Genomic DNA, 22,001 nt, shown 5'->3' on the forward strand with positions numbered 1-22,001 from the left:
ACCCACATGCCCATGATGTATTGAAGTTTGCAGAATAAGCTCCAGACTATGACAATTTATACCTGCCTAGGAGTACCTTCCTCAAGGAGCTACATTTTCAAATATTCTTTCACTCCCTAGTCAACATTCTGGTGCTGTACCTAATGTCTTTCCTTGACCACAATTTCTCTTGCAGGGCCCCCCTGGTGAACGTGGCTCTCCTGGCCCTGCTGGTGCCAAAGGATCTCCTGGTGAATCTGGACGCCCTGGTGAACCTGGTCTCCCTGGAGTCAAGGTGAGTGAATGACACAACATTTGCCTGCATAGAGATCCAGATACCATTAGCTCCTCGGGCACATTCTGTAACAAAGCTTCCAGTGCTGGGTTGAAACAGTGAAATGTGAGGAAAAAATCAGAAGATTCCTTTGTTGTTATAAAAGCAGCACTCACCATATATATATATGGTTATAACTATAACTATAACTATAACTATAACTATATATATATATATATATATATATATATATATATATATATATAGTTATAGTTATAGTTATATAACTATATAGTTATAGTTATGGTGAGTGCAACTATTATAACAACCATATATGTGTGTGTGTGTGTGTGTGTGTGTGTGTGTGTGTATATATATACACACACACACACACACACACACGCATATATGGTTGTTATAATAGTTGCACTCACCATCTATCTATCTATCTATCTATCTATCTATCTATCTATCTATCTATCTATCTATCTATGACATGTGTAATCCAAAAAAATGGTTCTAAACTGTGTTCAAAGGAAGGGAGCACTGGTGCTTCATTTCTAAAGTTCCTTCCGAATTTTGGAGGTAAAAAATCCAAAACTTTATGAAACTTTCGAATCTTCGTAAATGCTTTGTAAATGGCAGACGCACATGCACAATACGGAAAACTGCACTTGCAGTGGGGAAACTTCAGGGGATTCTCTCGCCCTCATTTTTTGTGCTATAGAAAGTACTTCTCTGTCACAGTCTAGTAAAGAGATTTGTCTTTATTATATTTTTGGAGATAGGGGAACAAAGATGGCAAAATAAAATAAGTTGAGCAGAGCTGGAAGGAAGAAGATTTCTTATGACAGCTTTCAGTTCCCATCTTTAGGCAATTTTTTACAGGAATAGACATCCTAAAGTTGGGCAAAAGCACGCCTTTGCAAAATTATTTTTTGATTCCCCAACATAACATTTCCAAGCTTTGTATAAAAGCATTTGTCTATGACATCTTTGCATAATCAGACTGAATGTCTACATTGCGCAATAGCATCCACAAACTAAATAATGAAATCCAGGATTGATTGAGAATTATTCTTGAAAGTAGAAGAAACCCTTAAAAATTACACTAAAGTAACAAGAACAGGAAATGGCATAGGGAAAGTAAAAGTAAAGAGATTTTCAATGGAGGCTTCTCCCTAAAAGCCTCCATTTTGGCCTCATTAGTTGAGCCCTAGAAATAGATAACTTGTCTATAGGAAGTCAAGAACTGTGCTGTAATCGGAAATCAAGCTTTGAATAATCAGTTAAACCATATCAGCTTTTAAAACTTCTCTCTTGTTAAGTGACTTGAACCCTGCCTCCCACTTTAAGACACAAACTGCCCCCCAACCTACCTGCCAATTCCATTTCTTTGTGACTCCCCCCTTCCCATAGCTGTTTAGGACTTTTTGAAATCACAATCAAAACATGTAGGATTTAATTTAAAATATCAGAAAATCAGAAAAACAACATAAAGCACAACTGAAACTAATTTAAGAGTGACCAACAACATCTAAACTGCTGAAAAAGCTTTTATAGAGGGTTTGTCATCTTTTGGTGAGAGAAATACAAGCTATAAATGGCATTTATGGAAATGTTGTTTTTTTCAAACTGAGTATATTCCTATCCCAGAAGAGCAGAGTTTGGAAAAGTTATTTTTTGTATTACAACATCCCATTTGAACCTGTTGGCTGTGCGTTCTGGGAATTGTAATTTCAAACAAACAAAAAAGAATTCAGAGGAGTTCATGACAAATCCTATTAGATAAAGTATATGACAGCAAAGAGAGAGCAGCATTTTTTACTGTACTGAACCTGAATATTAAATGGGACTGGCCTAATGTAGATGCCCAATTTCAGTCTTCAGGGGATCACAAAAAATGCTGCATGAAGTACTGCATGCTGCATGCAGCAAAAACAGAGAGGTCCAAACTATCCTGGTCTTCCTAGTTAACAGTCTCTCTTTATTACGTCATCTAACTAAAGGCTGCCTTTTCACTTTCTTTCTTATCTCCCCCTTAGGGTCTGACTGGTAGCCCTGGCAGCCCTGGTCCCGATGGCAAGACTGGCCCCACTGTAAGTAATACAGTATCTTCCTTTAATATTTCTCCCTTTTCTGAAGGAAACTGTCATTTTCCCTCCATTTTCTATTTTATTTTTCTAACATGAGTGGTTCATTCTTCCTCTTACAGGGCCCTGCTGGTCAAGATGGTCGCCCCGGACCTGCAGGTCCACCTGGTGCAAGAGGTCAAGCTGGTGTAATGGGATTCCCTGGACCAAAAGGCGCTGCTGTGAGTAACCTTTTGCTGCATTTTATGAATGCAAGCCCCACAAACTCTGGCCCTCTTCTGCAAGTGAAGGGTTTTGCATGAAATGCTCAACACAAAAACAGTTTAGGGACCAAAATGGCCACTTTCCAGATACCATTACATCTTCTAATAGTTGCCTCTAAGACTTCTCAAAAATGATGGCATCCTGTAATTTCTGTTTCCACGGCATTTGAAATAATGGCTACCATTGGCTATATATACTACATACTTTCCAGCCATTTTTGAGTAATTGTCAAGGATATCAAAATTTGGTGTGCCGATATATGTTAAATTAATTGGTTCCATTTTGCATGGAGGGCACTATCATTCAGCTGGGTTGGAATTTCCTAAATTATATTACCATTTATCTGTTGGTTTCAATACTGGTTTTTATAAAGTAATAAGAAAATACATGGTCCTTCCCACCACTACAAATGGTCACATTAATTTGTGTTTGAAATTTGTGCATTGTTTGCACACGGATTCACATTCCACATGTACTTTATATCCATATCCTGAATTTTTACTAATAATAATGATAATAAACTTTATTTATACCCCACCCCCATTTCCCCAGGGGACTCGGGGTGGCTCAGAACACTAATGCAGTTTAATACTCAGAGGATGAAATGAAACTCCAGGCCTAGGAGCATCTTATTAGTCTGTGACTCATAATGTTCCCATAAAGTTGATTCTCTGAAATAATTCTTTTTTCCTCTTCTGGTAGGGTGAACCTGGCAAGCCTGGTGAGAGAGGTGCTCCTGGAGCTGTTGGTGCCGTTGTAAGTATTTTATTCCTTGTCGCTTCCTTCCATTTTATCTAATCAATCTGGCCTAACATCTGCATAAGAATGTTAAAGCAAAAATCAAAGTAGTTTTTGCTGTTCATTGACAGAGCAGGCCCTAAAGCAGTGTTAGTCATCCCTACGTCCACTACGCTACAATATGGATTGAATAGCAAAAGTTTGTTAGTTATTCTATGGAGGCAGTCAAGCTGATCCTTCCTTGAAGAGAATGTAATGTATATAATTGAGGAAACAGCAGCAGAGGGGATGGTGGGTGTATAACGGGAATGGGTCCATGTGTTGGTCAGATGGCAATGAAAGATTAGGCTAGGCAAGGCATAAGGCACATGGAAATGCAATAACAAAGGACAAATGTGATGAGTTTGTACAGTGAAAAATCAAGAGTTAGTGGATCTGTGTCATGAATGACACAATCATATAAAGAGTGGTCAAAAGCAGTCAATCATCTATTTTTAAAAAATAGATGGATGGACTATGACAGGCATGAGAAGGAGAATTTACCTTAGGATATCTCAACTGATACCATCCCTGCTTTTGCTAACCTTCTCTCTCTACTTCTACTCTCCCAGGGTGCTCCCGGTAAAGATGGTGAAACTGGTGCACAGGGACCCCCTGGCCCAACTGTAAGTAAAATTTACTTTTAATCACATTTCCTGTACTATTGATGGCTACTGCAGGATAACCCTTACTGAGTCCCTTCTTCCTTTGTTTCCCATTGCAGGGTCCTGCTGGAGAAAGAGGTGAACAAGGTCCCGCTGGAGCTCCTGGATTCCAGGTGAGAGATTTTATATAAAAACCAGTAGAGTGAGAGCTGTTTCAGCTAAGATCCAGATTTGAAAACACAAATTCAGAGATTCTTGAAAACAGTGCAGATTTTTTTTTGTTTACATATTCGTGTTCTATTGTTTTCTTCCTTTCCCCAGTTTTAAGATAACTTGGATTTCTTTGCAAATGTGCTGGGAAGTGTGGAAGGGAAGACACTAGTCAAAAGACATTTCTTTTCTCAATAATGAAGGCTAGGAATGGCCTGAAAAAATATTTGTAAAACTGAAAGACAGCTGGAAAATGTAAGCATTATGATTCCATGGCACTGTTCATCACTCTCTGTGGCAATTCAGGCAGCGTATAGATCACAAAACCAGAGATACAGCCAACTTTCTTTAGGGAAACATTCATTCCTTTCATTTTCCAGCCCTGTGAATTATAATGGATTTTGCATCTTTGGTTTCCTTCTGCAGGGTCTTCCCGGTCCCGCTGGTGCCCCTGGTGAATCTGGAAAGCCTGGTGAACAGGTAAGTGATGTGACTATTTGTGCACAATTGTGAGAGATAAATGCTTGGGCCTAAATATAGCTGCCGCTCTGAACTGAGCACCGACTGCCCAAAAAAGCCGTACTTCCTCATGTGAAGTAGTAGAACTGAGTAGCCAGTTTAGCATTTATGTAGAAAGTACAAATATCTCAATGACATGCTATGCATGCTTAGGAAATCACATTTTTCTTCCATTTGCTCCTTCTCCTGTATTTTTTGCACATAATGAGCACAACTTCATCCTCTAGCTATTACTGAAAGGTTAGATATCACTTTCCAGGGCCCTTCAAGATCATGCCCACCTGTGATGAGTTTAGGAACTCCTTGCTTAGGGGATCTTCTTTTTAGATGCCTTCATCCAGTCCTTGTCTACTGCACAGCAGCTGCACTATTTTCCCACCTCCTGTGCATTTGCATATGCTTTGGGGTATTGAAGAGGACATGAATTATTTTTGCATAGTTATGGCTGAGTTTCCATCAACCTTCTTTTTGTCAAGATCTTCTCACTTTTCCTATGAGATATCCAACGAGGAATGCTGTGACTTCCAGTGCAAAGAATTTCTGAAATATTTACATCAGTGAAGCTATATTGCCAACCAATTTGATAATGATAATCATCCTTAATGCTAGTGTCTCCTTCATTGGAGATTTTAAAGTAGATGCTGGTCACCTATCTTGAAGTAGTGGGTTTCCTGAATCCACAAGTTAGCCTAGATTCCATTCTACTTTATGATTCCATGATATATAATTTTTTTTCTAAAAAGAGATGCAGTAGATCATTTGGTCTAATTCTCAAATCACAATTTCAGAAATTTTAAACATTATTGATAACTTTGAAATCCATTCTGCCACTTTTGGACGGAGTTGAAACATTTTAAAAGAACGAAATACATGAGGACCCTCCCTTCCAGAGATCCTAGTTTAGGCCTCATGATTATTTTAGTGTGACAGCTGACATTTCTTCAGAATTCATTGGCCCTTTCAATGTCCAAAACCCTATGATTCTTTCTAGTATTCCAAGACTGAAACTGATCTTTTAAAGCAAGGTTGAGAATCATACAGTCTCCAGGTGTTTGCGGGTTTTGAACATCAGCCTATCAGCCATAGCCAGCATGACCAATAGTGAGAAATGTTGGAATTTGCAGTCCATTCACATCAATTGTAAATAGTCCATCCAGAAAATTGTTCATATTTTCAACAAGAAATTTTAGAAAGATCATGCATTGCAATTGTGATATATACAAATAGGAAGATATTGCCAGATTTGTACTCTATTGCAGCCTTTTCTTTCCTTTACACTTTTCCCCTATGTATCTTGCTCACATCAATGAAATCCTATCTTCTCAAACTTGACCCCATCCTTCCAATGTTTCTGGAATTTCAGTGGATGAAATGTAAAGTTCAACTATTCTCACACTGAGTCATGAGACAGAAAACCTACCCATTGATTGCATACCAGAACGCTCCAACAATCCCCTCTTCAAATGAGATTAATACCTGGATATTGACAACTTTAACAAATCCTAATTTTTGTTGTTGTTACTCTTGACAGGGTGTTCCTGGTGATGTTGGTGCTCCTGGTCCATCTGGTGCAAGAGTGAGTAAAGAGCTTCTTCTCAATTAATTGATCCTCATTAGTTTTTTTTAAAAAATCAATTTGCTACTACTTGCTCTGATCTCTGAGTTATAACCAGGCTTCTTAATTCCTTCCAGGGAGAGAGAGGTTTCCCTGGTGAACGTGGTGTCCAAGGCCCTGCAGGTCCTGCTGGCCCCCGTGGGGCTAATGGTGCTCCTGGTAACGATGGTGCTAAGGTAAGGAAAGTGTGACAACTAGTGAGATAGAGGTTGGATGTGGTTTTAGAGAAATATTAAGATCCCGCTGTTGTTGTGATAGACTTTCTTGTCAACTGAATTATGGAGATGCTATTATAGATTTTCTTGGCAATATATGGCCAGAGAAATTTGCCATTGCCTTGAACAAAAGAGTATGGAACCTGTCCACTGTCATCCAGTGGGTTTCCATGATTTGGAGGAGGGTGGAATGAATACTGGGTTTCTAGAGTTCTAATTCATTGTTCAAATTACAACTCCGTGTTGTTTTCCATGGACCCCATCCTGATCTTTCTCTACTTCAGTGTTTCCTCTCCCAATACATGATACTAAAATTTTGTATTACATATGTGATAACTAAATGTTTCAGATCAAAAAGACATCCATTAAATCACCCATAATCTCATGTTTAGGAGATAGGGAAAACAGTTAACTTCCCTTAGACAACTCCTGTCTAACATAGCTCCCTTTTAACACTGAATGGGAGCACCTACAGTATTTCGAATGCTCTTATCAGTTTATGTGAGTCCATTATAGTATACCTCAATTCACAGGAATAGATAGAAATACCCATTTCTAGGAACAAAACTATCCAGAGGAACTGCTGCTTTTATGGGAACAACACACCACCCCTTCTTTCCTAGCATAAGGATTATAATCCAAATTTCTACAAGCACTTTCACCTAAAGTAGACCCATTGCAAAAATAAGATCTAATAAGTGTTGATTCATCATTCAACTATGGACTCATTGTTTCTTGCTCCAGTTAGGACCACCATTAGGATTCAGGTGTGGGCATCAAATAAGCTAAACATTGTTTGACAGAAGGGAATGAGTATTTGAACAAGGGAATGAACTTAGAAAGGGGCCAGGTGGCTCTGATAACTTAACCTTTTCTTTTACTCATCCATATCCATTTCTTAATTCTGTTTTTCTAGGGTGATGCTGGTGCTCCCGGTGCTCCCGGAAACCAAGGTCCTCCTGGCCTCCAGGGTATGCCTGGTGAACGTGGTGCTGCTGGTCTGCCTGGTGCCAAGGGTGACAGAGTAAGTATCTAGTCCTTGAGAGAATATATCAAAATGACATTCTCCAATGTACTCAGCCTTTAAAGTGTGAGGAAGGAGCATAGCTGTCAATTGGATGGAAAGCTTGTAGACAATAAACTAGCATACCCAGAAACTCATCATACAGGGACATAAAAACATTGGACCCTGTCTTATGCTGAATCACACTATTAGTCCATCTAGGGCGTTACTGCAAAATCTGATGGTTGTGGCGTTCCAATATATCAGTCAAAATACTTTCCTTGACCTGTCTAGAGACCCCTGATGGAGTCTCATATTCCAACTGACTAGGCGTGATCTTGCTTAACTTCCCAAATCAACTGAAATCAGAGCAGGGTAGTGCAGACATTAAAGGTCTATGTAGCTCAGTACTTTCTGCTTTGGGGTGTAGGAACCATGCTGCAGTAGAACTCCATCATTGTCTGCTATTAGTCATACTGTCTAGATATGATGGAAATTAAGTATCCAACAACAGCTAGAGAACTCTCCACCCCCACCCTCCCCCCAAGCCGTCCTTAGGCTACATTCAGTGACAATGGATCTGTATTGAGGGGCAGATGGATGCAAATATTAAGCTATGCTACCATGTCCCTGACAGTTATCATTCCAAGAGGTTGTTGGCACAAGGACAAGGAGGAATTATAATATAATCTTAAATTCAATTGAGCCATATGTAGATACCTTCCCTCACTGCTTGGGATAATTTACAGTGTGCTGAATTTGTCTCCAGGCTTCAAATGTGGGGCATATTGAGTCACAGACAGAATCCTTCCTCCCAATATTTGCCAGTGTCTCTTCCTTTGAGTGATTCATGATCTATTCTGTCTTCCTTTCTCCCTAGGGTGACCCAGGTCCCAAAGGTGTTGATGGTGCTCCTGGCAAGGATGGAGTTAGAGGCCTGACTGGACCCATTGGCCCACCTGGACCAGCTGGTGCTACCGGTGACAAGGCAAGTGTTCTGATGACCTAACTTGTCTTCTTTTCATCCCAGAAGTGTATAGTTGGCAGGTCCCAAGGACGACATTTTCCTGAAGTTGTACATTCCTTTGTCAGTTTAGGGTGAAACACAAGGGTCAGAGGTGTAGACTTGCCAATATCACATTATATGCTTGATACAGGTGGATGTCTATGTCTGGCTGACTGACTGAAACTCAAAGCTTCAGTCCTGCTAGATGTCTAATTGGAACTTGCATGTGGAAAACTGAAGGAAATATGTAGGTAATAAGGACAAGTGGGCATAAAAGTTTTCTTTTATGCCTCTAGATAATAGTGATAGGCCAAATGTCAGGTTGCCTCAAAGGCAACCAGTTGCCAATTGATCTGTTAAGATCTCCAACTTAAACGTATGATGTATTATAAAGACAGCTGTTGTTTCTTTACATGGGCTTAAAGAAAGGCTTCCAAAGGCCAATGACATATCTGGATTTCACTGAATCCTACATCTAGGATTACATATTTTGAAAGAATGTAATATTTCCTATTATAATCAAACATTCAGAAATGGGATGGAAAGGATTGGTACTCACATGCAAAACTGACATGTTCTATGAGCCAACTGAACCATCCATTCCTATAAATTCTGCATAGCTAGGATTCCAGCTTCCTCCTTCTTCCTTCCCAAAGTTACAGGATTTTCCTCATTGTGTAGCCAGTCCCTAACTTCACATTCAGCAACCAGGCTTTTTTTTTGTTTTGTTTTTTTGTTTTTTTGCATCGCAGTCACAAATATGTGAAAATTTTGAGCTTTTTTCCAATCGACCTCTGGGAAGTTTTCCATGTAATAAATTCACATGTTGAATTCAGTCACCCATGCAATTCAGTGAATAAAAGGGGAAATAAAATCTCTTCAATCCCAGCCAATTTTATCAAACCAGCTGAGGATAGCAGATATATAAATTGCCTTTTAAAAATATCCTCTTCAAATAGCACATATTTGTAGGAAGCTTCTGCTTGGATTCTTCATATGTCTTAATGCATTTATCTTGTATAGAATAGCTGGTGAGTTCCTCTGATTTTTGGAGCTAAATTTTTCCTTTTCTTCTTTTTTATCTTAGGGTGAAGCTGGTCCCTCTGGCCCTGCTGGCCCAACTGGTGCTCGTGGTGCTCCTGTGAGTATTCCATCTTGGGCCACATCCTCAATCCAATCCTTCTGTCTTTTATTTCATCTTCTGATTTATCTTCTGATTTTTCCTGACCTTGTATCTCTCTGTTCCTTCCCAGGGAGATCGTGGTGAGCCTGGCCCTGCTGGACCTGCTGGTTTTGCTGGCCCCCCTGTGAGTATTATGGCATAAGTTCACTTCTCACTGATCTATCAGAGTCAATATGTATTTTATTCCCAGCGCAAGGTAGTGGGTAGACAAACCTGCTCTTTTTGCTGTGGAATGAAAGTAATGCAGTGATCAGACAAGGCTAGCTATGAGAGAAATAGTAAGGGATTATTTTTACTCAGTGACCTCTGTTAAGAGGAAATGAAATACTCCAGGTTCCTGAAATTGTTCCATTAAATAAAACAAACAACATTTCCTATTCAGAGCATATTCTAGTTCATTCTTATGGTGTTCAGGGAAGCATGACTATGCTGCTGATGGACAAAGGCCTACTTCCAGTATCTTGAAGCCCCTCTCATTAATGCTCATAACATAAGAGATCTAAATAGCAAGTCACCTAGCTGAATTCATTGTAGTTATATTTTTGTGACCAAGTGACCCACAATCTTAGAATTAGTGGTTCAGTCACAGGACACTTCTGGCTTCTTAAAAACTTGATTAGTCTCACCTTGATTCTTCATCCAACAACTCTGTGATGGTGGTTAATCTACACTGATGTTTGGCCCCAAGGTAATCCAATAAGCATACAGCTGAGAAGTACAATTTGAACTGGCAGATTTTCCCGCCCTATTGGTCTCCAAGTATGCTGAACTATACCCCCAGCATCCAGGGCCATAGCCAGGATTATTTTTTTTCGGGGGGGGGGGGGGGGTTAAATCTTTTTAGTGAATCATGAAGAGTAATTCCATAATACAAAATCATTTAGAAATTAGGCTCCATAGACAAACTTCAGTGGATACTCATGGGGATTTGGTTAATCAGTTAAAATTCATGAGTAAACCAGGTTTTTTTATTTTAAAAAACCTGAAAAATTTGGGAGCGGGGGTTGAACCCCTAACGCCCCTCCCCTTGGCTACAGCCCTTCCAGCACCCTATTCAACATAGTTGTACTCCAGTACTTCTAGAAAGCAACAAATCAGGGATAAAGAAGTTAGTAAAACAAATCTGATGGAAAGGCAACAATGCCTCGTAGTGGGCAGTAGTAATAGGATTAGACTGTGTGAGTGACCTGAAGTGTAGTCCCTTTACCTATCCTGGCCCCCATGGGATATAAACTGATACTCTTACAGATGTTTCTTCACCTCTTCTTCTTCCAATTAGTCCTCTCATGACCTTCCAAGATGTAGCTAGGTTAGATCAGCACTCTGAGTAAATTTCCTTAAAATGGAATCCCTAAAATAAAGTTTAGTTTCTTTCTCCAAGCCATAGGTGCATTCGCTCCTTAAATCAAGATCACAAATTGCTGCATGCACTCTAACAGGTTATGGGCCCAGATTGTTTTAGGAGTTTTGAGACATGATTAAGGTATATCAAAGCACCAGGCAATGAGTTGAGAACAAAGGAGTCATGGTGATGCCTCAAGGCACAAAGCTCTAAAAGGAATGGGAAGAATTATTCAAATTGGGTTGGCCAAATAGAGCTTGAATTGGCATGCCAAAAATAAGACAACTGCAAAATCAAATGCATAAGAAATCAGATGCCAGCCATCAGATTTCTGCTGCTTGAGCAATTAAGGAATTGAATCCCCTCAAACCTGATCATACTCACTCACCATCTGCAGGTTGAGCAAATTAACTTCTGATTCCACTTCTCCTTGTTTAATCCTTTCTTATAGGTTCAGAGAACCATAGGAATAGAAATGGGAGAAGATTGTTAGAAGTTATATGCCCCACCTCTTGGGTTGTGGCTAAATCAGACAGACTTGGATGTTGCAGAGATACACATTATATTAAGCTGCATTGATCAATCCATCTCCTTCCCTCTTTTGTTCATCATCTGATACTGTTTTTACCTCAACAGGGTGCTGATGGACAACCTGGCGCTAAAGGTGAATCTGGTGATGCTGGTGCTAAAGGTGATGCTGGTGCTCCTGGCCCTGCTGGAGCCACTGGACCTCCTGGACCTGCTGTAAGTAATCCTTTGTTGCCCACTTTCCCCAGTCATTCCTGTAAAATTCCGTCTTTCTTTTGTTTAACCCTGACTTTCTTTGCTTTAATGCTAATTTCTTTCTATCTACTGCAGGGTGCCGTTGGTGCTCCTGGACCCAAAGGTTCTCGTGGAAGTGCTGGACCCCCTGTAAGTACTGTCTTCAACATTATTTGGGAAGTAAATTAGCAACAAAATTCCTGATGCTCATTCAGATCATTATTCACATAGGACAACACTGTGCTTTTGTGCCCCAAGAAAAATCATCCCAATTCATCTAAGTACATTTAAAGATAGGTTGTGGGTGAAAAAATTAATGGAACTCTCAGTATCAGGGATAGGTCATATGGAGAAACCATGGACAAAAATCAACTTGAGCCCAAAAAAGATAAGTGTCTATATTAGATGAGAAAAACAGTGTTCCTAATATCTGCCCAAGATAATTATGCTGTGTCTAAAGGGGATGGCTAATTCACAGTAAGGGAGAGGTAATTTCACATGCTCAAAGACACTCACTAACCAATCTGCTCCTATCTGATACATGATAGGAACACAATCACATTCCAGAATTGCCCCTATCAAGTCCTAGCTGAAACTGTAGTACCACCTGCTTGTAAATAACCTAGTACAGATATTACACAGTACATGGTACATGTATGAGGCTCCAGTTGGCAAGACAATATTTCATAACCTCCATACAGAATAGAAACAGTGGTGTTTCCTGGGTTGGAAAATCATCTTTTCAGGGAAGGAGACTTAGCACTGCAAAGAAGTTCCTGAAACAAGACTAGACTCAAGTACAGATCATTACATCAATCCCACTGAATGAGAAATCACAATTACACACATACATACTGAGAGTTGCATTTTGCAGAAATGCGTCATTTAAAATGGCCCCTTCTCTACCATTCCTTCTACAGGGTGCTACTGGATTCCCCGGAGCCGCTGGAAGAGTTGGACCCCCTGGCCCATCTGTAAGTACCTTCCTTTACACACACTGCTTGAAATGATTGCCAATAATTTGAAAAACCACTGCATGACTCCTAGATGCTTGATGGGATGGAATGGGATGCTATGGGGAAAGTTCCCAAAAGATCCCTCTATCTATCTATCTATCTATCTATCTATCTATCTATCTATCTATCTATCTATCTAATATATATACTCAACAGAGAGAAGAAGCCAATGGGGACCATAAGGAGGGACAGATAAGCTTGTGAAAATAGTTCTGCAGATATTCAGACCTTAATATGTATATTGGGGTGGATCTAGACTTAGTTGCACACAAGCCCCAAGGGAATCAAGGAAACATCTGAAGTTAATGTTTTTAGTCTGAAACCAAATCTTGAAAGGTATTTTAATTTCACAAATTAAGTCAGTAGAACTACTTATCTATGTTTTCAAATTTTGGCCAAAACAACAAAACCTTGACAACTGACAGGAGCTACGGGTTTGATGGGTTATGGCACACATTTTGAATTCTTTGTGATGGAGTTGAAATAGTGTTCAGGTCAAAACAAACTTCATTCTGAATTCACAGTATTCTAGAATGTATCTATTCCACTGAGCCATGAAAACCCACTGTTTGGGTCACGCACTCTGAACATCAGAGGACACAATAGGGTCTCCTTAGGATTACTATAAATTGGAAATTATTTGAAGACACACAACAGTAATAATCAATTCAGTTCAAAGGTACCCATAAAGACTTCCTGGAAGATGCAACTGATTCAAAAAGCAGTGGCCCAGGTTTTGACTGGAATTAAAATCTAGATATATATTTCTCTAACTGCTGCCCATAATTAAAATAAGCTAGCTAGTTGTTCTTGTTCCCAGAATGATGAGTCAAGATTTTAAATAAAATTACAACCCATCCAGACATTTTTTCCCCAAAAAAGCTTCTTTGGAATATCATTGTAAGCAACTCTGCATCTTGTTTGTAGTTATGAGGGTCACTGACTGGACTTGGTTCTTTCTTTCTCTAAAGGGTAACATCGGTCTTCCCGGCCCACCAGGCCCAAGTGGCAAGGAGGGTGCCAAAGGACCACGTGGTGAGACTGGACCTGCTGGCCGTGCTGGTGAAGCTGGACCTGTTGGCCCACCTGGACCTCCTGGCGAGAAGGGATCTCCTGGTGGTGATGGACCTGCTGTAAGTATATGCTGCCTTCCACAATTCCCATGTCTTTATGAAGTAGCTCAGTTGGTCACCTCCTCTTTGTGGAACTTTTTTGTTACAATTAATGGAAGCTTCCTGGAAGCAACCCAACATTAAGTACCTCTTAATTTCTTGGGCTTACGTTTCTTTTGACATGTCTGGCTTCATTATGATGGTGTCCACAGCTTGCTCTGGGTCAGACTCATGTTAATCTTCTTACTGTTGTTGAGGTCTGCTCTTTACTGTTCTTTCAGTGGTGTTGCATATTATAGATGTGGATGAAACCTGTCTTTTCAACCAGAGCAGTGCTCTATTATCCTCTCACTGAAAGGTCTTCTCTTTTCCTATTTCAGGGTGCCCCTGGTACTCCTGGCCCACAAGGTATTGCTGGACAACGTGGTGTGGTTGGTCTTCCTGGACAAAGAGGCGAGAGAGGTTTCCCTGGTCTTCCTGGACCAAGTGTGAGTATTTCCATTTGGTACTTCTATCTCAGCTCTTAAGAGGTTGTCTCAAGTTACTTTCATCATGAATGCTTCATAGGAACAACAGATAAAAAATATTTAGGAGAGCAGCAGGAGAAAAGACATAGATTGCTTAAGTGTTTTGAGGTAAAATTGAGGCTATAAGCAAAACAAGTTTTCAGAATCAAACTAGGAATGTCTTCAGAATCCCTTGATCCAATATGAACTGTATACTTGGAGGAACAGGCCCAAAGAATGCAAGGGAATATGACAAAAGAAAAAAAATATGAAGGTCTGGTTCAGGTTTTATCTTACATTTATATGACATCACTGACGGACTTCCTGAAATGTTTTCCATTTGTACCTGAAGCCTCAGAATGATTTTTCCAATCCAGCGCCACTCTATATTTATATTCATAATAATAGTAATAGTAGTAGTAGTAGTAGTACTAGTAGTACTAGTAGTAGTAGTAATAGATTTTGGACAGAAAGGAACAGTCCTCTCTGTCGTGAATTTGTTATTATGCATTAATCAAGGGATTCTTTTGTTTTCTGAGGCTAAACAGTGTCATTATCCTGAAGGAAATATAGACTAATTTCTTTTCCATGTTGCATCTCAGATAAAGGGTCCTTAATTTCATTTATTTATATAAGCCTTGGTCTCACATACATCTGTCTCCTCTCCAAACCTTAGAACCAGATCTGAGGGTGGACATTTCCTGACCAAAACACTAGAGAATGAAGACTAAGCTCTGGAATTCAATTTCCTCTTTGCTTTCTCTTTAACATACATGGATCCAGTTTAAGATCCATATGTGAATTCTTTAAACTTTCAAAAACTCAGAACAGGCCTCATTATCTTTAGAGAAGTTCATATTGAAACACAAGCCCAAAAGCAGGATGTCCCCTAGCATTCATCAGCTCTGAGCAATTCTGCTCATCCTTCAAAACAGATTTGACAGATGTTCTGTGTTTTAAGGGCTAGTCCTTAAAACCTAACAGTTTCTTAGAAATAGAAGCTCAAAAATTCTTGGAATTGTATTCTCAAAAACTGTCCATATGTAGCTCCATAAACTGGAGAAATGCACAGCTGTTGCAAACTAATGCTGAAATAAATTTTGTCTGGGAAAAAAATTCTTAAGCTGTTTTTCCTAACTCAAATACATTCACAAAATCTTGTGTATATGTGTGTTTGTATATATATGATATAACATAAAACTCTTCCTATTATGAGTGTGATTGGATTTATGGAATGAGAAAGAGGAACACTGAGCAGCAAGACAATATTTGGACATTTTTTAAAAATCAGTTTTCAAAATTGGGAAATGTTATTAAACTATAAATTTCATCCTTAAAAGAAACTCATCAGATCAGGAAGCAATCCATATATAATTCACACTTTATAGTGCAGTGGTAATAAGCTTCAGAAAACACCAGAAAACTCCACAGAAATCTAAACATGAGGCATGTCCATCCCTTAATAACAGTCTGTGCTTCCAAAATGCTGTATGGTATATCTCACAAGAAAACCAGCAAATTATCATATATTTAATTTATTGTGGTTTTTTAATGCTAGAGAAACTTTTTCTTAATCCATATTGAGTACTAATCAACAAGGCTCACTCATACTGTGTTTGAGTATAAATTCTGTACTCTCTTTTCCTTCATGCTCTCAACCTCTTTTCTTGTATTCATAGGGCGAGCCTGGCAAACAAGGCCCATCTGGACCTAATGGCGAACGTGGACCTCCCGGCCCAATGGGACCCCCTGGTTTGGCTGGACCTCCTGGTGAAGCTGGACGTGAGGTAAGGCTTTGTATACCTAAAGGAGTTCTGTTCTTCAGTCTGCTTCCTTGTTCCATTTTTCTGAGGAATCACAGCTGCATTTTCTAAAAGTCCAATTAAACTATGCAGTTTGGAAAAGGGCCTTAGCTAAGCTACAGAATACATATGCAGAGTGCAAGGTATCTCATCTTCCATTCTTGGCATCTTCCATTAAAAGAAGGATAAGTAGCAACACCACAGAAAATCTCTATCAGAAATTTGAAGCCAGTCAGAATTGAGATGGTGATGGGTGGTGATGATGATGCCCAGCAGACTAATGGCAGTTTCAGGATAGAATTAATTGACCCACTGAATTCTGGAGTCATTTGTAGAAGGTTACAAGGTTCTATCCTGGACATATTCTTGTCAAAATACCTGAGAACGTTTCTAGAGGTATGTTGCCCTCATGAAGTAGAAAAAGGTGTGATAGAAGGCAGCTTCATGTATTTATAAATCCTAATTCTATGAGGCCACTTGATCCTTTTTCTCAAAGGATCAAAATATTCAAAATAAATGGTAACTGAATAATATATTTGAACTGGAGAATCCGTAGGTTTTGGCTCAACGTAGCAGTGTGGCTCACCTATTGGTATCTTAGAAAGTTATTCCCATTTTTTTGTTTTCTTTCTCAATTTCTTTGTCTCCTTTTCTTCTTGGTCCATAGGGTTCTCCTGGCGCAGAAGGTGCTCCTGGACGTGATGGTGCTGCTGGTCCTAAGGTGAGACTTGTATACTCATGCAATGAGTGTTGGGTTGTGGGTGGCCAATGTTGCAAGGTGAAGATATCAGGATAACTTGGTAATGGTGGGCTGATTTGCATACTGATTCTGAACTTTGACCATCTCCCTTTTGCTTTCCCAAATAGGGTGATCGTGGTGAGACTGGCCCAGCTGGTCCTCCTGGCGCTCCTGGTGCTCCTGGTGCCCCTGGCCCCATTGGCCCTGCTGGCAAGAATGGAGACCGTGGTGAGACTGTAAGTGGCACTTTCTTTCATTCTCCTGCACCGTAAAATCTATTATGATACACTCTTTTCAGAATTCTAAAACCCTTCTTTTACCTTGATCCAAATCATTCTATATCACACTTGTAAGACAGCATTATGCTGGTTAAATTAATTTGAAACAACTACTGGTCATCCAAGCTTCTATGTTTGTACTCAGTAAGAAAACTAAAAGAAGATAATATTTCCAATGAGGTGGCAAATCCCCGTACCTACAGCCACTATCACCACAATCTGTTTTGGCATATCACAATTGCTAACAGCCCATTAAACCATGCAGTGTGAATTATTGAATTTAGAATGTAGTCTATGCTCATATATTCTAGAAGGAGATACTTGCTATTTCAATCTGTTTCAATTAATATGGAACGACACCCATCCATGACTCCATATTCATTAGATTAAAACCATTAGTTCCACCATGTGAGAATGCTTTAAAAGCTATGGGAAGGCATTACAGTTACTTTATGGAGTTACTGCTAGAAGATTAAATGCTTTACTCATTTGTGATCTTCATTATGATTCCGCATTTTAAATAAGGATAGTAAAATCCCAACATGATGTCTTTTGCTCGAATCCCATTGAACATTCTAAAACCTCACTACAAATTTAGGGATTTCTAATTCTATATTTATTGATTAGTTCTGCTTTTTCCACACGGAGAACAATTTCCTAGCTATTCCTCAAATATGTGCATCAGATTACAGATTTTATTCTCTCAGAAATAAAAACTACTTTTTGCCCATATTTCTTAAGCACCAGCATATAGTATACTAAACTATAGGCATACTCATCTTGTTGATAAAACTTAACTGCTGTTGATCAAAAGCCCAGATGTTTGTTTTTTTTTAAGTTCATAGTTGCACTAGCAAAAAAGAAATCAAGAGTAGTACTTCATCATAAAAATTGCTTGGCTCCTCCTAACGTCAAATATATGATCTGTGACTACAAAGGAAATACTTTCTTCCAAAAGTTGAATTCTTGAAGAAACCATCCAATTCCAAGTGAGGATGTTTAACTAACAATACATACATTTCTCCTTTCTCTTCCCTTCTAGGGTCCCGCTGGCCCTGCTGGCCCTGCTGGCCCTGCTGGTGCTCGTGGTCCTAATGTAAGTTTGGAGTTTAAACTTTTCCTTTCTCTTCTTTTTTTTAATGAAAGATTGATATGCTGTTCAATATACTGTTTTGTCAGCATTTAAAATGACTGGCATTGCATGACAACTAGTAAGATATACTTAAGACTTTTGTTGTCCACATTTTTTTCCATTTTAAAGACAACAGAACATAAAAACCCCTTTGTTGTATTGAGTATGGCCCTACAGCTTGACAAAATGGCCTGTTGGTGGTTTTTGTTTTCATGTGTCAATGCTTTTCCAGCTCAGCTTTTAATTCTTCTTCTTCCTTTCCAGGGCCCACAAGGTCCTCGTGGTGACAAGGGTGAGACTGGTGAACAAGGAGACAGAGGCATGAAGGGTCACAGAGGATTTTCTGGTCTTCAGGGTCCCCCTGGTCCCCCTGTGAGTATTGATAGATCTTGCCTTTGGGACATGGTGCTGTCCTAACTGTTGGGGGGGGGCTCTAGAGAGGTGTCCTAGGGCTTGTCTTTCCAAGATCAGGCACCTGAGTGAGGTGGTTCATCTTTTGTGTATGATTCACATTTGCTATTTTAAAGATTGTGGAGGATGAGTCTCCCACCTAACCCCATTACAATGGAGAAAACAATGTTAGTTGTGCAATTGTTAAAAAAAAATTTAGTCCTCTCAGTAATTTACAGAATAGCTGCCCATATGAAGTAAATAAAAACACTAAATGTCTTCATATACACCTTTAATTTAAGGTCTAAATACCCTGAAAGCCCCAGGACCCATCTGATCTTGGGAGCTAAGCAGAGTCACTTTTGGTTAGTCCTTGGATTGAACCACCAATCTACACCAGGTGCTGTACGCTATATTTCAGAGGAAAAAACTAGCAAAATCATTATTCCTTGACTCAGGAGGCCCTATGGAATCCATAGGGTTGCCATAAGTTGACAGATAATTTAGAGGCTCTTTTGTACAAGGAAGAAACATGTGCAACTTTGTCCTGATTCTTCCTTTCACCAGAAAGGAAAGATCTATAGTATGGCCTCCTAATTTGTGAGGCTGTTCTGAGGCTGCTAGAAACAGACCAGTCCTTCTTTCATATTTAACTGTCACTGCATTTCCTAATGAAAACTGAGCAAAGCAGGATCATCTCTCTGATGAGGAAAAAAAATCAATATTTTTAATTGAAACATTAAATTGCTAGGCTGTCCTCATTGTGCTTTGACAGTATGACACACTCAAATATTTTTCTAAGTGGAGTATATAATGTTGGGAAAAACTTCTGACACTGAGTACTGGGCAACTATTCAGATCTCCAAAAAAAAAGGCCAAATATTCAGTGTTTTGCACTTTTCATACATGTCCAACTAATTGCATGCAATTATTTCCATTCTGTATTCTTCCATCCCTACAAGGACTAGAAATCAAAATGCTGAAAAGCTACTAACTGTATGAAATAAGAGATAAGCATGCCTACCACAGCAATGGAAAAGTCTCCTGGTTCTCTCTGCCAGTAGGAGAGGCCTGTGAAGTTTCCAAAATTGGATAATCGGAAAAGCAGACTTTGGCCTAAATTCTGTTTTTACTCCTGTCTCAAGTAGATCCATTGAATCAATTAGATTTACCTATCTGTTGATTCATTCTGCAACAACTGACTCAACATATCTGTTCTATTGAAGACGAACCAACAAAATTCTATTCATTAATGGTTGATGTGCCAAGTCCGATCAGTGTGTTGCACTAAACAAAATCCCTCTTACACTACTTTTATATCATTTTTACTTCACTATTAATAGCTTTACCAGGATAACTAGTATAATGTTGAACTGAACATTTTTTTCTCTTGTATAGGGCTCTCCTGGTGAACAAGGTCCCTCCGGCTCTTCTGGCCCTGCTGGTCCAAGAGTAAGTAGAATAGTTTTGTGCCTGGAAAAGTAGTGGATGAACATTCAAAAGGAGTGGGAAATCATGTAACGAGCCATTTTTTAAAAATACTAAATAGATGTTACCTATTCACTACATTGTGTAGATGCTGCATATTTGAATCATAGCATAGTTACTCAACTGATGCTGCAGGAAATCCTTTGCAAACATGTATGGAAGGAAGTGCTATTGATTACATCCTAACTTCCAAATTCCTACATATCCCAGCCAAGAGCAGTGGGATGTAGTATCTGGTTGTCTCATTTGCCACAAAATTATCCTAGGAGGTGTATAGAAAAGCAAATGGAATAGGAATGAGTTTAGCAGTGCCTGTTTCAGGCGCAGTATTGTACTATTGATATCATTGTGATGTGACTTGAGAAAGAGAGTGAGAAGGTATTTACTATGACACAATTGATGTGTTCCCCCTAACTAGGAAGTTTGAGAAGTAGTGACTGAAAGACGAGGAATCTGATTACATTACATTTCTGAGTGCATTACATAGTGCTGAAATACTATAGCATGCCAAATCATTACCTTGCATTTCTAGAGTTTAGGTTAGGGTCTTCAAGGAAATTACACTTGGATGGCTGCAGATAGAACTTAGTGATTCTGTAGATGGTTTCTTTTTCTTCATTTCAGATCAAACTTCCATTAACAATACATATGATATCTCTTTTCCTAACAGGGACCTCCTGGCTCTGCTGGTGCCGCAGGCAAAGATGGTCTGAATGGTCTCCCTGGTCCCATTGGCCCACCTGGTCCCCGTGGTCGTACTGGTGATGTTGGCCCTGCTGTATGTATCGCATTTAAATGTAGAGGTGGTCACAGCTTGACTGCATTGACTAGTTGAGATCTTGGTCCCAACTCTTCTTTTCCTCCTCCTCCTCCAGGGTCCTCCCGGACCTCCCGGCCCACCTGGTCCCCCAGGCCCACCTAGCGGTGGCTTTGACTTCAGCTTCATGCCCCAGCCTCCTCAGGAGAAAGCTCATGATGGTGGCCGCTACTACAGAGCTGATGATGCCAACGTGATGCGTGACCGTGACCTGGAAGTTGACACTACCCTCAAGAGCCTGTCCATGCAGATTGAGAACATCCGTAGTCCCGAGGGAACCCGTAAGAACCCAGCCCGCACTTGCCGTGACCTGAAGATGTGCCATGGAGACTGGAAGAGCGGTGAGTGGAGGAAAAACCAAATCTGAACTGTCAAAATGATACTCCTCTTAATGTCATGAATCTTCTTTGCTTTTGGACCAATTGTGTCATATGCAGCTCTTTCTTTTTCTTTCTCCTCATTGCTCATTGATCTCTCTCAGAGAGAGATCGGTCATATCAGTCATAGTTGTTAACTCAAGTGACAGTTTAGATATGAATTTTCCATTACAACAGATCAATGAGTGTATCAGCAAATATCTTCTGATAATCTTCTCATACAGTCTGTTCTCTAGTGTTAATTGCTTGATTTATACAGAACTAGAAATATTACAGGAAGCTTCTGTCTATGTAGAGTATAGTCTTCTTTAGCTTAGTTCTTTCTCAAAAAGTGAATTAACTTCCCAAAGTGTCTGCAGAGAATTAGAAATGTTGGCCATTCAGTCTTTTCACTGACATTTTCCAGAAAAAGAAAATGTTTAAGAGATGGTTGAAGTCTAAAATAATAGTTCAATAATCTTGGGGGGGGGGGGGGGTTGCAATACCTGTCACCACTA

General features: G+C 39.6%; 1 protein-coding gene and 1 long non-coding RNA gene across 5 annotated transcripts in view; one reads left to right on the forward strand and one right to left on the reverse strand.

The window, feature by feature from the left end:
* Positions 1 to 22,001, reverse strand: part of LOC134292590 (uncharacterized) — a 90,635-nt gene that overhangs the window by 61,722 nt on the left and 6,912 nt on the right. The gene's annotated exons all lie outside the window — the stretch shown is intronic.
* The window catches only part of col1a1 (collagen type I alpha 1 chain), a 44,475-nt gene that overhangs the window by 17,866 nt on the left and 4,608 nt on the right, over positions 1 to 22,001 (forward strand). The window contains exons 23-48 of the mRNA XM_003222639.4: positions 176 to 274; positions 2,299 to 2,352; positions 2,469 to 2,567; positions 3,313 to 3,366; positions 3,960 to 4,013; positions 4,112 to 4,165; positions 4,629 to 4,682; positions 6,253 to 6,297; positions 6,414 to 6,512; positions 7,468 to 7,575; positions 8,435 to 8,542; positions 9,648 to 9,701; positions 9,814 to 9,867; positions 11,722 to 11,829; positions 11,944 to 11,997; positions 12,768 to 12,821; positions 13,835 to 13,996; positions 14,356 to 14,463; positions 16,161 to 16,268; positions 16,951 to 17,004; positions 17,151 to 17,258; positions 18,343 to 18,396; positions 18,697 to 18,804; positions 20,221 to 20,274; positions 20,981 to 21,088; positions 21,186 to 21,468. Coding sequence (XP_003222687.1) covers positions 176 to 274; positions 2,299 to 2,352; positions 2,469 to 2,567; positions 3,313 to 3,366; positions 3,960 to 4,013; positions 4,112 to 4,165; positions 4,629 to 4,682; positions 6,253 to 6,297; positions 6,414 to 6,512; positions 7,468 to 7,575; positions 8,435 to 8,542; positions 9,648 to 9,701; positions 9,814 to 9,867; positions 11,722 to 11,829; positions 11,944 to 11,997; positions 12,768 to 12,821; positions 13,835 to 13,996; positions 14,356 to 14,463; positions 16,161 to 16,268; positions 16,951 to 17,004; positions 17,151 to 17,258; positions 18,343 to 18,396; positions 18,697 to 18,804; positions 20,221 to 20,274; positions 20,981 to 21,088; positions 21,186 to 21,468 — 2,299 coding nt within the window. The remainder of the gene's footprint in view (positions 1 to 175; positions 275 to 2,298; positions 2,353 to 2,468; positions 2,568 to 3,312; positions 3,367 to 3,959; positions 4,014 to 4,111; positions 4,166 to 4,628; positions 4,683 to 6,252; positions 6,298 to 6,413; positions 6,513 to 7,467; positions 7,576 to 8,434; positions 8,543 to 9,647; positions 9,702 to 9,813; positions 9,868 to 11,721; positions 11,830 to 11,943; positions 11,998 to 12,767; positions 12,822 to 13,834; positions 13,997 to 14,355; positions 14,464 to 16,160; positions 16,269 to 16,950; positions 17,005 to 17,150; positions 17,259 to 18,342; positions 18,397 to 18,696; positions 18,805 to 20,220; positions 20,275 to 20,980; positions 21,089 to 21,185; positions 21,469 to 22,001) is intronic.

Source organism: Anolis carolinensis, chromosome 6 (assembly GCF_035594765.1).
Source record: "Anolis carolinensis isolate JA03-04 chromosome 6, rAnoCar3.1.pri, whole genome shotgun sequence".
NCBI classification, from domain to species: domain Eukaryota; kingdom Metazoa; phylum Chordata; class Lepidosauria; order Squamata; family Dactyloidae; genus Anolis; species Anolis carolinensis.